This window comes from Pogona vitticeps, chromosome 2, assembly GCF_051106095.1.
Source record: "Pogona vitticeps strain Pit_001003342236 chromosome 2, PviZW2.1, whole genome shotgun sequence".
Lineage (NCBI taxonomy): Eukaryota > Metazoa > Chordata > Lepidosauria > Squamata > Agamidae > Pogona > Pogona vitticeps.
The window spans coordinates 201637688-201653801 of NC_135784.1; the positions used below are offsets into that span (position 1 = coordinate 201637688).

General features: G+C 40.5%; 1 protein-coding gene and 1 long non-coding RNA gene across 2 annotated transcripts; one reads left to right on the forward strand and one right to left on the reverse strand.

The window, feature by feature from the left end:
- Positions 1–1114: 1114 nt before the first annotated feature.
- ATP5ME (ATP synthase membrane subunit e) lies at positions 1115–6844 on the reverse strand. Its single transcript, XM_020777982.3, has 4 exons — positions 6378–6844; positions 4682–4736; positions 1721–1819; positions 1115–1249 (listed from the first exon to the last, which is right to left on the reverse strand). The coding sequence occupies exons 1-4, from the start codon at positions 6453–6455 to the stop codon at positions 1224–1226; spliced, it is 258 nt and encodes an 85-aa protein (XP_020633641.3). The 5' UTR covers positions 6456–6844; the 3' UTR covers positions 1115–1223.
- A 1829-nt stretch (positions 6845–8673) lies between these two features.
- LOC140704795 (uncharacterized) lies at positions 8674–9738 on the forward strand. The gene is made up of 2 exons (XR_012084230.2): positions 8674–8875; positions 9600–9738. It is a non-coding gene; the product is annotated as an uncharacterized LOC140704795 (long non-coding RNA).
- The last annotated feature ends 6376 nt before the right edge of the window (positions 9739–16114 follow it).

A 16114-nucleotide genomic window follows, 5' to 3' on the forward strand; every position in this document is an offset into this window, starting at 1 on the left:
AGAACAAAAGGGAGTCATTTCCCTCTTCGTCCCCTCAAGCAACTGTTCTGAAAAGAGAAGTTGTCATGGTAAGGCAGTCTGAGCCATCACCAAAATAAACATTAGTATAGAATTGGTCATGCCTATTCCAGCACCATCTAGAGGAATTCTTTGTTTGTTGTGAAAGGGGACCAGTGAAGATTGTGCCCTGATTTGTTTTGTTCCTTTAGCCCTTATTTTTGTTATTAATATGTTGCCTGGGAAACATGTCTAATATTAAGCTAAAAAATTCTGATGCAGATAACATAGTGAGCCTTCCTCATCTAAATACTACCCAATGGACCATTCTTAGTGTCCACTTTAGTCTCTCACATATGACGTGAAATCAACAACAATTTGAGCTTGACTATAATATTCACCTCAGACTGTTTTGCTGTTGCATTTATAGTACATAAAAATGACGGTGACTTTATAGACATTAGAAGAGGTAGTTGTGTTAATCTGGGCAAGCTTATCGGGCAAAAGAGAAAGACAAAAATAAGAGAAGATAAAAACATGTGGCACCTGAAAGGCTAACTATTATATTTTAATGTGAGCTTGATTCATGAAAGCTCACATTAGAAGTTAGCCTTTCAAGTGCCACGTTTGTCTTTTTGTTTTTTCTTTGAATTTTGTCTGATATAATTAGAACACTAATAATTACTAATCCACATTTCAGAAAATGGATCAAAGATCTTTTGCAGATCTATTAGGCCCAGAACTGCACTCATTTCCATTGTAAGCCATGCTTTGTTAGTTTATCCATTAATTACTAAACACTTTCTTTTCCACCTTCACCCCATCCAGAATTTGTTTATAAGAAATTTATATCACACAATCTGCATCTTTTTAATTAGGCTTAATCAGCTCCTGGGGCTTCCATAAGCACACCACAGCAAACATGAAAAAACAACACAGTATTTAGGCAAGGAGATCGAAGGTTCTCTTGAACTGGCAGCTTATTAGACCTTGATTCCATTTTCACAATTATTGTTTTCTGAGACGTAACATCTGGATCTTTAGTGGTATATAAACAAAGTTAATTTTCTGCTGTTCATTTTTAATAAGTGTTTTGCACATTAAAGTATCTGACTACTACTGATGACAACTGTTTATTGACGTAAGTTTCTGTTCAACACTTAAGATCATTCCACTCATTCTTCCAAACACTGGATATTGAAAGTTAATATGAAGATCAAGCAGGTTTATTTCAGTATTGTATCTTCAGAGGCTGCAAAAGAAAAATGAAAACAAAAAATTAAATCTACGCAAACAGAAGCTGGTATATACATAAAAACTTTATATACATAAAGTTGTCTACCTGAAATTGTTCTCAACCTCTTTTAAAGGGTTACAGTATGGAAAAAGAAAGTAAATCTTCTTTGAGAAGACTACCAAAAGAATGTGGCAAAAATTGATTCTGTTTAATAAAATAACTTTTTTGAAAAGAATTACTAAAAATAAATAATCATCATAATCAGAATTCATGCACACTGAAGTCTACTCAATCACAATTTCTTTTGTCATGTTCTCACAAGGACCTCATATTCAAGCCTCCTTTTTAAGCAGTAAGAACACATGTTACCTGTGATCACTGCCATCATGTGACCTGGCATATGAGCGATAATATCCTCTAAGATGAAAAAAAAAGTAATTGAACTTGTTTTAGAAATTAATAAATGAACATATTTAGAAATAATACCTTCTCTAAGCTCTTTCGCAATGCGTTCCATTTCTTCACGCTTCTTTTTCTCCTCTTCTTCTATCCTCCTTTCCTCCTCAGCGATAGGCTTCAGGTAGTCTGTCATTTAGTAAAGCAAATGATTTTCAAGATCAGCACATATTTACAATGCACATTTAGCCAAGAGAAGACTTCCTCCATACGTAATTATTTTATGCTAATCCTTGCTTAAAATTCTTCACCTCCCACTCCCTCAAATGTGGAAAGTTTTAATGGATATTTCAAAAAGTCATGCAAAGAGTGTCTTCAGCTTGTTCAGATCAGATTAGAACCTTTGCTAGGCCTTTAAGATTTGGGACGCAATTTGGAACTTTAGATTAGGATTTTAAACTGTATATAGGAGCCTTGTGGCACAGTAGTTAAACTGCTGTACTGCAGCCAAAATTGTGCTCATGATCCAGGATTCTATCCCAGGTGGCCGGCTCAAGGTTGACTCAGCCTTCTATCCAAGGTTGGTAAAATTAGTACCCAGCTTGTGGGGGGGGGGGCAATGTGTAGCCTGGGTAATTGTAAACCACCCAGAGAGTGCTGTAAGCACTATGGGGCAGTATATAAGCAGCACACTTTGCTTTTTTATATATAGAGAGAAAAGGATTAGCTAGAAATGAATATGAGATAAAAGATGATATAAGCTGTAAAACTAAAAAAAAATAACCTAGATATATATGATAGCTGTATGATAATATACCTGTGATCTAACAATAGATCCAACAGAATTGGTTCAGCAAATATTGTTATTTCAGCCCAAGTACCTATTGTTTTATAAAATAAAAAGATCTTTAATTGCCATTGGAAGCTATCATGTAATAACACCCACACTGGCTGATTGGCTGTAGCTCCATAAAGGGGGAGAAGAAGAACAAGTACAACTTTATAAAAGGGCTTCCAGTTTGAGAACTAGTGGTGGCAGTGTTACTGAGGAGTGGCCACAATAAAAGTTTAACACAAAGTCTTTCTACAGAGTGAAATGGAGAATGAAGAGCCCAGGAAGTTCCAGATGTCCAGACATGTATAAGTGAACACCGGGTATCTGTTTAAGTACTAGCAGGGTTAGAGACATAAGGTGGCAACATAGCTGAGGAATGCTTGTGATATGACAAAGCAACAGAGACATTAATAAAAATACTGTTGTGACAGGGAAAGTTATTTTTGTATGAATGTTGACCGTACAACTTTAATTCCTAACTTTATATTGTAATTTTTTCCATGGTGTATGAAGCCTTTTCATTTTGCTTAGTTCAAAGTATTGCAGAATTACAAATGTTCATCTCCTCAAGAGTATTTTCTATGATAGCTTTTTAAGTATTTTGCAAAGGTGTTTCAATATGCTCACACGATTCACACTTAAGAATACAATGGTGCCCCGCAAGACGGGCGCTCCGTTTAATGATGAAACCGCCTGACGTCGATGTTTTTGCAATTGCAAAAGCAATCGCAAAATGATGTTCCCTATGGGGGAATTTTGCTTTGCAATGATCGGTTCCCTGCTTCGGGAACCAATTCTCACAAAGCGATGATTTTTAACAGCTGATCAGCGGTTTCAAAACGGCCACCGGGTAAACAAAATGGCCGCCTGCTGTTTTCTGGGACGGATTCCTTGTTGCACAGGCAGCGAAAATGGCCGTGCTATGGAGGATCTTCAATGGACGGTGAGTTTCCAGCCCATAGGAACACATTAACCGGGTTTTAATGTGTTTCTATGGGCTTTTAAAAATTGCTTTACGACGTTTTCGTTCTACAGCGATTTCGCTGGAACGAATTAACGACAGAATGCGAGGCACCACTGTACTAATACTTGACACTGACTCAAGTCAAATGACAACTCTAAAATGTAGTGAGATCTATATGTACCATAACATATTTAATGAAATAGACTTTTGAAAACCATAACGGCTACAGTTACAAGAGAAAAGTAGCCATTTGCACATCTGTGAAGATTGACAAATTTGTAGAATGTAAAACAACACAATTCCCTATCTTTATAATATTTGCAGTGTAATTTCCAAAAATGATTGTATGTAAGAGAAATTGGATAAAAGTTCATTTTGTGGACCTTAAATCTGCATTTAACTCATCTTGAAAGATAAATTATAGCATAGGTTTTACAAGCTACACAAGATCACAAACCTAAATATCAGATGTAACTGCATCTCTCAAATAGTGTCCTCACATTTAACAGAGTACAGTAAGGCTGCGCATTTCAGCATTTTGTTATTTAATTTCTCTATCGACTCACTAGTCCCAGCTCTCAAAGATGCAAAATCCCATCCTCCCGAACTACCAGACACCTGCCATTGTTACTCTATGCCAGGGGTCTCCAAACTACAGCCTGTGGGCTACATCCGGCCCACCCTGCCGTTTTGTCTGGCCTGTTTGCTTCAGCCCGTTCATGGGGGGAAGGGGGGTGTCCATGCAGGGGGCATGCATGCAGGGGGGTGTCCGTCCGTGCATACATTCCTGTTCCCTCGGCCCTCAAAGATGTTGAAGATATCTGGTGTGGTCCTCACAGTCAAAAGTTTGGAGACCCCTGCTCTATACTGATGATGTGGTTCTTACTTATTTTTTGTCTTATTTATAGACCATCTTTCTCCTGAGAGACCCCACTGGCTTAAAGGAGAGCTCTGAGAGCTCTTCTTTCATATTGGAATGCAGGAACTTCCTTAAGAGTGGCAAAATTTGTGCTGTAGCTATCAAAATTTGCCAGGGAATTTCCCAGCAAATCTATAATTTATATTTCAGTGTCATGATTATCACCTTTTAGTAATTATGTTGTTGCAGTGTACCATCTTATTTTTTGACTATTTTAAACTCTTTGGACAAGACATTTAATGTCATATTTACCTGCTAACTACTGATCATTGACAGCAATAATCTACAAAAGATCTACCAAAAATTTAGACAATATTTCCCTTAATCACCTACCATGTCTTTTCTTCCCATAGATAATTCCAAGTAGCAGTGCTGAGTATCTGGAGAACTGTAAAACAAATTACAAAAGCATGAGGCAGAAAGTAAATATAAAACCTCCGCTGTTCACTTCCCACATATTAAGGGCCAACATACTCTCTAAATTTTCCGGTGGAACTCCACCTCCCCCATGCACAGTGTTCCATTGCACCCGGAACCAAAGGGGCTGGAAACAATCACTGTGCGGAGGAAGAGGAAAGCTGCGTGGAAGGAGGCAGAGTTGCATGCGCCTTAGAGGGAACCTTGTTAAGGACTTATAAAGTATCAATCAACCTCATGGGACAAAGAAATCAAGCCTGAAAATAATTTTATTGACTGAAATATAAAAGTCCTTTTTGCCTGTATTATCCAACATGAGGGACTAGCCTAGAGTTGGTCAGTATCCTCTTCATCGGTTCCACTCAAACAGTAGCTCAGTGGTTTATGTCTCTGGTTGCAAAGGTAGAGGTTAGGAGTTTGATTCTCCTAGCGTACCTCCTTGACAGGATCTGGACTCCATGATCCAGAGGGTCCCTTCCACCTCTGCAGTTCTAAGGTAAGATACTCTCCCCCATAAACAAGAAGACTTTTTCTGAACACGTGTAAAAAGTTTTCCAAGTTTCCCTGCTCATTTCAATGAGAGCTTAAGCAATAAGAATCATCATGTTATACTCTGTAGTTTCAACAGGATAGTGGTCTAGGAGCATATCAAACAACAAAAGAAAAAGATTTTTTTTACAAAAAATCATTGTGACACCTTAAAGACTAATTGCTATATTTTAATGTGAGCTTTTGTGGATTAAGTCTATAATATAGACTCTATATCCTCAGACCCTAGGAGCACTGGTGTAATCAAAGTGTAAACCATTTAAATATTTTTGTTGTGCATTTTAAAAACATGTTAAATTTCTGCTCAAATTATCTGTACTTATGCAATACCAAAATAGATTCCTAAAAAATTAATGATTACTTATATCATCAGCTTTCACACGTCAAGGCAATTCTTAAGTAACACCCCTAAAATTGGTTTAAAAACCCACTTGTAATGATTTTGACATGTTTCAGAGAGAAAACCACTTGTTTACCTTTTCCAAAGGAATACTACTCTTAGCCCACCGCAACATAAATAAAGAGACCTGTGCCACCTTAAAGATGATGCCATTTCTCAGAGCACTATCTGTTATGGACCATTCAGATTTCCAAATCTGAGGTGTTAGATTTCCAAATCTGGATAATATGCGTCCGATGTGTTGGGAAATCACCCACAAAAACACATGATATAAGCAATATAAGCAACCTGAGCAATTTTAAGGTGCCACAAGACTGAGGGTCGCAATGTTCGTCGTCTTTCCAACTGCCTTGGTGAAGACGAGTCGACAGGCAAGCTCCAAGCACTTCAACGACCAAAGGAACCAGATGTTCCAGCACAACCAGAGGAGATCAATAAACGGCGCCCTTTGAGAAGCGGACCGAGAGAAGAAGGGAAGCCAGCCTGCAGGCAAACGAACAGCCCTTCTCCTTGACCTCCTTCCCGGTCACCTTCAGCAAAAGACGGAAGAGCCCCGTAGCTCGCCTAAACCCCTCACGCACCCTTCGAGGAGGAAAAAAGAAACCGCGGGAGGCCGAGGCGCCAGAGAGAACCGACGCGGCGCCCAGAGCCCGCCTCCATTACCTTGATCAGCGGCGAAACCTGGACCGGGGGAACCATCTTGCCTCTCGCCCGGGGGAAATAAAAGGGATGTGACGTCATAATATACAGACACACAGGTCTCAGGGCATTATGGGAGCTTGGCGGGGCGCGGGCCTCGTGACGTCAGCAAGGTCGCAAGTCAGAGAGCGAACGGTCCGTAGGCCGGGACAAAAAAAAAAAAGGGCAGGACACGGAAACCTAGACATATAGAAAAGGAAGAACGGTCGTCATTTCGAATCTCAATGATTATTCCGGGCTAAAACTGAAACAAAATGCATGCGGCTCCAGACCTGTCGGGAAACACAACGAAGCTCCTTTGCAGCTTTCAAGGACGTTTCCCGTTATTACCAGAAATTGCAGCCCTTCGTGCTATTTCTTACACCTAAGACACAAGGTCTTAGGTGTAAGAAATAGCACGAAGGGTTGCAATCCCGCGCACACCCACACCTACAGGTTACTATGCGCAACGAGGTGGATTAATCCAGGAAAGCTCACCACGGTTTTGTGTGTGTGTCTCCTTTTGGTGTTGCCTGGCCCGGCTGACAAGAGTCGCGTAAACCCATTCATTGCACCGGAGTTTTGCGTCTAGCGGCGCGTGCACACAACCGCATCGGCGACACGTTTAAGGGTTGGGAGTGTGCGGTTTCTTTTCTTTCCTCCATGAAAGGAGAAGGACCAGGAAAAGACCCTCGAGCCCAATTTGCACGTCCAGTCACTCCGGGCGTCTTTTTGTCGCCAGGAAGTTTAGCTGGCTTCGGGGGACCAGAAGAAGCAGAAGAAGGATCGCTGAGAAACCAAATGAGATGGGGTGGCTGTAACGCCCGTGGTGAGGGGCTGCCCTTTTGGCTAAGCTCAAAAACGGGAGCCAACGAAGGCGATGACCTGCCTACGGGCTAGAGTTGCGGTTGCCCGTGTCCATCATCCAACTGTGCTAACAGCCCAAGCAAGGGTGCCTGCCAGTCGCCTTCTGAGCTATGTTTAGGATGCTGGTATTGATACACAAATAGACTTGAGACTACATTGTTGCAAGGAATGGCTCCCATCAGCCTTCTGTGACACTAACATCTTTTTTGGTGGGTGGGAGACTTTGTTTTCTTTACAACATCTAGAGATTTTTGTTTTGTGGCAACATAGTTTTGGCCTTCCCTTTGGTGATGCCTACTCCGTGGGGTGTTCTCAGGCCTCAGTGGTAGCATACAAGTGGTGTTTGTTGACCATTTTGGCTTTTCCCATGTGTGAGCTTTTATATACAGTATGTCACAAAAGTGAGTACACCCCCTCACATTGCATAAACATTTTAGTGTATCTTTTCATGTGTCAACACTGAAGAAATGACATTTGGCTACAATGTAAAGCAATGAGTCTACAGCTTGTATAATAGTGTAAATGTGCTGTCCCCTTAAAATAACGCAACACACAGCCATTAATGTCTAAACCACTGGCAACAAAAATGAGTACACCCCTAAGTGACAATGTCCAAATTGGGCCCAAGTAGCCATTTTCCCTCCCTGGTGTCATGAGATCCATTAGTATCACAAGTCTCAGGTGTGAAGGGAGAGCAGGTGTTATTGCTCTCACTCTCTCAGACTGGTCACCGGAAGCTCCACATGGCACCTCATGGTAATGAACTGTCTGAGGAGCTGAAAAAACAAATTGTTGCTCAACTTAAAGATGGCCTAGGCCAGTGATGGTGAACCTTTTTGAGCCCAAGTGCCCAAACTGCAACACAAAATCAACATTTATTTCAAAGTGCCAGTACTGTAGTTAAAACCTGAATGCTGGGGTTTTAGTTTAGAAAAAACAACTGCTCCTGCACTGCAAGGGTTAAATGCTTGTTTCCACACACACACACACCCCATGGGCAGTATTAATAAATACTTAGTGGTGGGGCAAATCTGCCTTCCAGTGGGAGGGAGTTCCAAAGGTTGGGAGAGTCTTTGAAACACAGCTGCATCTTTGAAAGTGCAGGGATGGTGTTAAAATACTTGTGTTTCAAACACTTAGGTTGTTTTCTTAACGGGCTCCTTATAATATCTTTTTTCATGGCAAGGGCAAGAAAAAATTTCCAAAAAGAGGCAAAAAAAAGCATCAAAGGCTTCATTGTGTGACTGTGCCCATCCTTATTCATTTATTACTTTCATTTCCCTCCCCCCCCCACCAACTCCAGGCCTAGGAAAGTTCCTTTTGGTGCAAATGCTGGAAGATAACGTTGGAGCACCAGCCTAGAATCCTGTCAGAAGGCCAACATGGGGAGATTTAACAGTCAGTGGTATTGGTCACATGGGATACATTAATAGGCCACAAATTTAAAAAAAATCATGCAAATGCTAGCTTTTGTGGATGAATCACATGATCAGAGGGACTGTTGACATCATCTTCAGGACTCAGCCAATCCCGTGGCTGCTGCTGCTGCCTTGGGAACTCAACCCAACTCTCCTGGGTCTTTGTGACCTCACAGAGCCCTACCTCTCTGCTGGCAGGTAAAAGGGGTTTGCTGGGCAGGGCAGGAAACCAGAAGGGAGGCCAGTGGCCAGAGGGCAGTCTGGCAGAGAGAGCAGCAGTGGCTGCAGGGGACCCAGCCCTTCTGCCCAAGGCAAGTTCTGAACTTGCTAAGTGGGCTGGCGAGTTAACAGCTTGAGGCTGGCGGAGATCCGTGGCTTGAAGCTGGCTGATGTCGGCAATGAACTGGGGGGGAAGTTGGTGGACGTTGGCAGACAGAAGCTGGTGGAATCTCCCTGTGGAAGCTGATTGAGGTCGGAAGGTGGAGGCCAGCAGAGGTTGGCAGATGAAGCCGGGGGACGATAGCCTCCTGAAACCAGCTGGTGGAAGCTTGGTGGATATCAGTGGATGGAAGCCTGGGCATGTGTGTGAATGGCTGATGGAGTGAAGGTGTGTGTGTGTCAGGGGGATGGCTGGTGTGAGTGTGTGCGTGAATGGGCTGGCTGGCATTCCGTTGGGTTGTCGCTGGGGCATGTGTGTGACCCAAGCATTCGGGAGCTGGCAGAGGCTGGCTTCAGAAGCGGAATGGAAGAGATGAAGGGTGGATATTCCTGGTGGAAGACTGTGGATGTTGGCAGGTGGAACTTTGGGATGAAGTTGCCAGAACACTGGTTGGTGGATACGCCTGGGTTGAAGCTGGTTGACAGCAGTGGACAAGCTTGCCCCTTAGTAGTTGTTTTTTCCCCCCCTCTCTCTCTCTCGTAGGGCCCAAAGTGTCCTCTTCCCCAGGGGGATGCAAGGGATCAGAAGGCAGGCGTCCTGCTGGAGCTGAACCAGGCCGTTATCTCCACTGAAGATACCTGTTTGACCTCTTTTCCAAAACCATTAAAAGAATTTTCCTGAATGGTTTTGAAGTGCTGTCTTGTTTGTCAGGGGCTGTCACAGGATTATCTTCCCCATCCCCTCATTATATTTGGGGCCCAATGCCTGGAGTGGGTCTTTGTGAAGTCATGGTGGGGGAACCTTGTGATGTCACAGGAATTGGGAACATAATATTTCTCCATGCATGTGTGAGGGAGTGAGCTAGGCATTGTGGGTTCCCTGTCTGAGCTCCTAAGCAAGTATATTATGTGTCGTGTTGGACAGACATAGGAAGCCAGTGAGCCCTGGTGCCATTCGGAGAGGGTTGGAATTGGGTACCCAAACACTATGACCACCCCATAACAATAAACAAGACTCGCTCCTTACCTTCCACCACTGCTCCTCACATTTGTTTGCCTGGCCTCGAGATTCAGGGGAGCCCAGCCATTTCCTGGCACAGCAGCTCATTCTCTGAGACCTGGCAAGCCTCATCTTCATTATCAACACCATGAACACTCTATGGACTTGCAGAGTACAAGTGGGGAGAAAATATGCCACTTCAAAGAAACTTCCAGTTCAACCTCTCACGCCAGTGCCACAACCGAGGAAATGGAGATAGGCAATGATTTGGAGATGAGCGTACATTAAAATTCATGTGGATCCATGCCATGGATAGATGGCAAAAATATATTGGTACTGCAAAACCTGCTGCTTGAGGGCAGTGGCTGCCTCTGAGTGCCTTATGCAGTGATGGTGAAACTTTTTGAGCCCGAGTGCCCAAACTGCAACACAAAATTTATTTATTTCAAAGTGCCAATACTGCAATTAAAACCCAAATGCTGAAGTTTTAGTTTAGAAAAAACAACTGCTCCTGTACTGCAAGTGTTAAATGCTTGTTCCCCCCCCCCCCCGGGCAGTATTCACGAATAAATACTTACTGGTCCTCCAATCCCCCATTGGGCTAGACCAGTAATGGTTGCCATTGCACCCTGTGCTGGACCACTGCACCAGCACAGGGGAGTGCCGAAATCCGGGATTGAAAGATGGGTTTTTCTGTATAGCGACCTATGGTTCGTGTGCCCACAGAGAGGGCTCTGTGTGCCAACTGTGGCACGCGTGCCATAGGTTCGCCATCACTGGCCTAGGCTATAAGAAGATTGCCAAAACCCTGAAACTGAGCTGCAGCACGGCGGCCAAGACCATACAGTGGTTTAACAGGAAAGGTACCACTCAGAACAGGCCTCGCCATGGTCGACCAAAGAAGTTGAGTGCCCGTGCTCAGCATCATATCCAGAGTTTGGCTTTGGGGAATAGACATATGAGTGCTGCCAGCATTGCTGCAGAGGTTAAAGGGGTGGGGTGGGGTCAGTCTGTCAGTGCTTAGACCATATGCCACACACTGCAACAAATTGGTCTCCAGGGCTGTCGTCCCAGAAGGAAGTCTCTTCTGAAAATGATGCACAAAAAAGCCCGCAGCCGGTTTGCTGCAGACAAGCAGACTAAGGACATGGATTTCTGGAACCATGTCCTGTGGTCCAATGAGACCAAGATAAACTTATTTGGTTCAGATGGTGTCAAACATGTGTGGAAGCAACTAGGTGAGGAGTACAAAGACAAGTGTGTCATGCCTACAGTCATGCATGGTGGTGGGAGTGTATACATAGCTTGTGCATAAATCTCTTAGAGCAACATAGACATTCAAAGACTCGCTAAGGTGTGGCAATGTGCTGTTCCCACTCTTCTGCTTATATATGTAGTAAGAGCAGCCTATCACTTATAGACAATGCAGCTGAACATGGTTAACTAGCACTACCTAAGCTTGTTCCAGCTGCATGCCATCAGTCATCCATTTTGCATTGACTTTTACAGGCATGACTTTGCATTTGTCATCCATTTTTCATTTCCTCTACAATACTAAATTTAACCCATTGTTTACTTGTTAGGAACAAATCCTGGTGAACTCTATGCCCAAGAGGGTTAAGGCAGTGCTGGACAATAACAGTGGCCAGACAAAATATTGACACTTTGTGCCCAATTTGGACGTTGCCACTTTTTAAAATGGTGATATTGTAAATGCTTCAGGATTTATGCCATTCTGGATTAAATAAATCAAACTGCATGTATTGTGTTATGGGCTTCTGAGGGAAGAAAATGGAAAAGGAATTCTGCAAAAGACATGCCAGACAAAGGCAAGATTGCAAATATTGTCTGCCTCTTGAGAGGTTACTTTTGTGACCCTTAGTCTACCAAAAAAAAAAAAAAAATCACCCTGATGAAACTCAATGGCAAAGGCAACAAATCACTAAAAACTCTTTAAAACAACCAGAAAATAGTTTAAAAAGTCAAATACTTGGAATATATTTAACTGCCAGATGAGTAACTATAAAAGAAGATAATTATATAAAACTACTTAACCAAATAAAAATAGACCTAGAAAAATGGAAAAACCTACAACTATCACTATTAGGAAGAACTGCAACAATCAAAATGAACATTTTGCCAAAGCTACTTTTTTTTGTTTCAAACAGTGCCAGTGAAAATAGAGAAGAAATACTTTGACGAGCTAAACAAGGTGATATTAAAATATATTTGGCAAGGGAAGAAAGCCAGAATTAAATTAAAAATGCTCCAAGAATCTAAGGAAAATGGAGGATTTGGTGTACCGAACTGGACCTTATATTACCAATCACCTGTTCTAACTTGGCTGAAAGAATGGATTAGCTTGAAAAACAAAAGACTTCTGTATTTAGAAGGACATGATCTACAGTTGGGTTGGCATGCCTTTTTATGGTATCAGAAAACTAAAACTCATAGGTATTTCCAAAACCACTATATTAGAAACTCCCTGTATATAATATGGGAAAAAATAAAAATGAAAATGTACACAAAAATACCAGGATGTGTCTCACCCATAGAAGCATTTGCTCATCCCAACCTTTTGAATTTTGAAAATTTTTGACCTATACAGATATCTTAGACATAGATAGAAGATTAAATCCAAAACAAGATCTTATAGAGCAGGAATTAGATGCATCGTGGTGGTCCATAATGCAAATACAATCAAGATATGAAAGGGACTTTAAAATGTATGATTTTTATAAAGAACAGATAACATTTGATCAAATAATGTTAACATCAGATGATAAATTAATTAGGAAAATATATAAATTTCTTTTAAGCTGGAAAATGGAGGACGAACAGGTCAAAGAAACAATGGTTCAATGGGCAAAAATTTTTGCATACAATATTGACTTTGAAAAATGGCAAGAACTGTGGTCTAGAAACTATAAGATAACAATGGCAACATCTTATAAAGCGAATTTATATAAAATGTTTTATAGATGGCATTTACCTTCCGACAGATTGGCTAAGATGTATTCTAATAGGTCAAGTAAATGCTGGAAGTGTCATAAAAAAAACTGGAACTTATTATCACCTCTGGTGGACTTGTGACAAAGCAAAAAATTTTTGGAACAAAATACATACATGGCTTGTTAAAATAATCAAAAAGCATGTAGATTTAAGGCCAGAGTTCTTTCTGTTAGGTATAATACCAGAAAGTGTTGATAAACAAAACATATATTTAATACTGCATATTTTAACAGCTGCGAGGATTATATTTGCACAGTACTGGAAAAATGAAGAAACACCTACGGATCAAGAAATAATCAAAAAGATATTGGACTGCGCCAAAATGGATAGACTGAAAATCAAGGGAAAGGAAGATACAAAATATTATCAAACATGGGACTTGTTCTATCAATGGTTAGAAGGCCGTTGTATAGATTAGGAACGTAATGTGTATTGTAGTTGTTTTAACAAATCATTTATAAGCTGTACCGAGGTGGCACGATGTTAAATCAGCATGGATGGATTTTACAAATTATAATGATAATTTTAAAAAAACAACCAGAAAATGTTAGTTTCAAAAAAAGATATTGTAGCTTGTGTATTGTGTAATTCCACCAGCAATCCTGATCTACTGCCACATTTTTTAAAACTTCGGCTCCCTGTGAAAATTTTAAAAATGTGGCAGTAGACCAGGATTGCTGAGGGAAGTACTGTATATGCATCATAAACAAGGATTATTTTATGTGCATCATAGAATTTGAAGTGAGGCAGCAGCGGGTAGATCATGTGATATGCAATCATTTCCGTCCGAAATTCACCTGACCTCTTCCTTTGCAATATTTGGGAAATCTTTGAAAACTTTTCAGGCAGGCTTTCCAATCCATTCCATCTAATAGCTGCTGATTACGCATATTTAACACTTCTTGTCACCATCTGTTTTTAATGTTTAATATTTATTAATTTTGAATTTTATTAGTTGCTTAATTTCATATACTATAGTTGATTTTTGATCTGTTGTTTTTTCTATTTCATGATGTCATATCAATTTGTTATGTTTGTGTTTTATAATTAACTGTATTGTTCTCTGTTGTACACCACCCCATGTGGCCCCAGGCCAGTTGGTGTGATATAAAAGTGTAATAAATAATTAAAATGATAAGCAAAAGTGTGCCATTTCAAAGAGTGGCAAAGTTCAGTATATGTTCACTTCTGTGTGAAGATCTTGCAATTGCACTATGGTCAGTGTCCAAGTGCACAACAGTATACTTGGACACTGTGTACAGGGGTGCAGTAACAACTTGGATAACAAGATGGCATATATCTTCTTCGTATTTCTGATGTAAGGCGTTCAGTGGCAATTCACTGATTATACAAATGTAACTGAAGTTTTTAGTAGTATTTCTTGTGAGTCATAAATTTGGAATGCGTGGGTTATCTTGCTCTCAGGGAGGATTTACTAATACTTCAAACTAGAAAACGTTAATAATTGAGAACATTGATTGCTGAGGAATCTTAGAATAAAATGAAACAGGTGCTATACATTATTGGTAGGACTGATACGTTCAAAATGTACAGGATGTATAGAACTTATGTACTGTGATTAGATCGTAGAACAAGTGTAACAGATCTCTTGTCAAGCTTGTTATTACGATGCCTCTAAGAACAAAAATATGTGGATTTAAATTATCTTGTCCAAACATCTACCCCTATGTTTCGAAAGTTTAAAAGTTATATGAAAATTATTTGCTAAATTGGATCCTGAAGAGTGTGGAGCAGTAGATGCTAAAGATATACATATGGCTTACTGAGGGCCCAGAGAGAATATCGTAACACAGTATAATTAGTGAATATTAATAGCATGAGCAGCTGCAAGCAAGTGATATGAACAGCAGGAAGCCACCACACAAGCATTTTAAAAGGGTAGACTTAATGAATATTTCTAACATGACGTATAATTTTAATTGATTGATCTATGGTGCAGCCATGCCTTTTTTGGAGCAATGAATCATGGAAGCAAACGTTAACAGATTCATCTCACCGTTACTTTGGACTCACTCCTACAGTGGGATTTGATCTCATTTTATCATTTCTAACTGCCACAGTATTACAGTACATTGTGATTCAATGGGATCTCAATGTTGTCATAAATAAGAGTGTGATGTTAGCCCTAGCGTTTGTAGCCTACAAAGAAAGCTTATACGTAATTCCTCCACATAATTTTTGTTGTCTTGGTAATGTTTAAAAAATCCACGACATTTTTTACACACACACACACACGCACGCACGCACGCACGCACGCATGCACGCACACACACACACACACACACACACACACACACACACACTGGCATAGCACAAATGGCGTAACTTCTGGAGGAAAATTTCCCTGAGTTAAAAAAATCACTGTAGACTTTATATTGAGTTGTATGATAAAGTCTATGGTGTTTTCTTTCTTTTTCTTTTTTCTTTTTCTTTTTTATGTATATAACAAATATACCGTATTTTTCGCTCCATAAGACGCACCGGACGTTAAGACGCACTTAATTTTTAAATACCAAAAATTAAAATAAAATAAAAATATATAAACAGAGCAAGTCCCACACTGGGACTGCCAAAAAAATCACCAAAAAACAAAGCAACATAGAAACATGCCCCCCAGCCCAAATCTACCCTCAAAAACCCACCCAAAACATTTTTTAAAAAGTAAAAAGCAGCAACTAAATTTTAAATACCAAAAAATAAAGTAAAAATAAATAAACAGAGCAAGTCCCATGCTGGGACTGCAAAAAAATCACAAAAAAACAAAGCAACATAGAAACATGCCCCCCAGCCCAAATCTACCCTCAAAAACCCACCCAAAACATTTTTTAAAAAGTAAAAAGCAGCAACTAAATTTTAAATACCAAAAAATAAAGTAAAAATAAATAAACAGAGCAAGTCCCATGCTGGGACTGCAAAAAAATCACAAAAAAACAAAGCAACATAGAAACATGCCCCCCAGCCCAAATCTACCCTCAAAAACCCACCCAGAACATTTTTTAAAAAGTAAAAAGCAGCAACTAAATTTT

Coding starts and splice junctions, on each gene's coding strand:
- ATP5ME (XM_020777982.3), bottom strand. CDS start 6,455: ATGACGTCACATCCCTTTTATTTCCCCCGGGCGAGAGGCAAGATGGTT. Junction 4,737..6,377: donor AGGTTTCGCCGCTGATCAAG/GTAATGGAGGCG, acceptor TTTGTTTTACAG/TTCTCCAGATACTCAGCACT. Junction 1,250..1,720: donor TGCGAAAGAGCTTAGAGAAG/GTATTATTTCTA, acceptor TTTCTTTTGCAG/CCTCTGAAGATACAATACTG.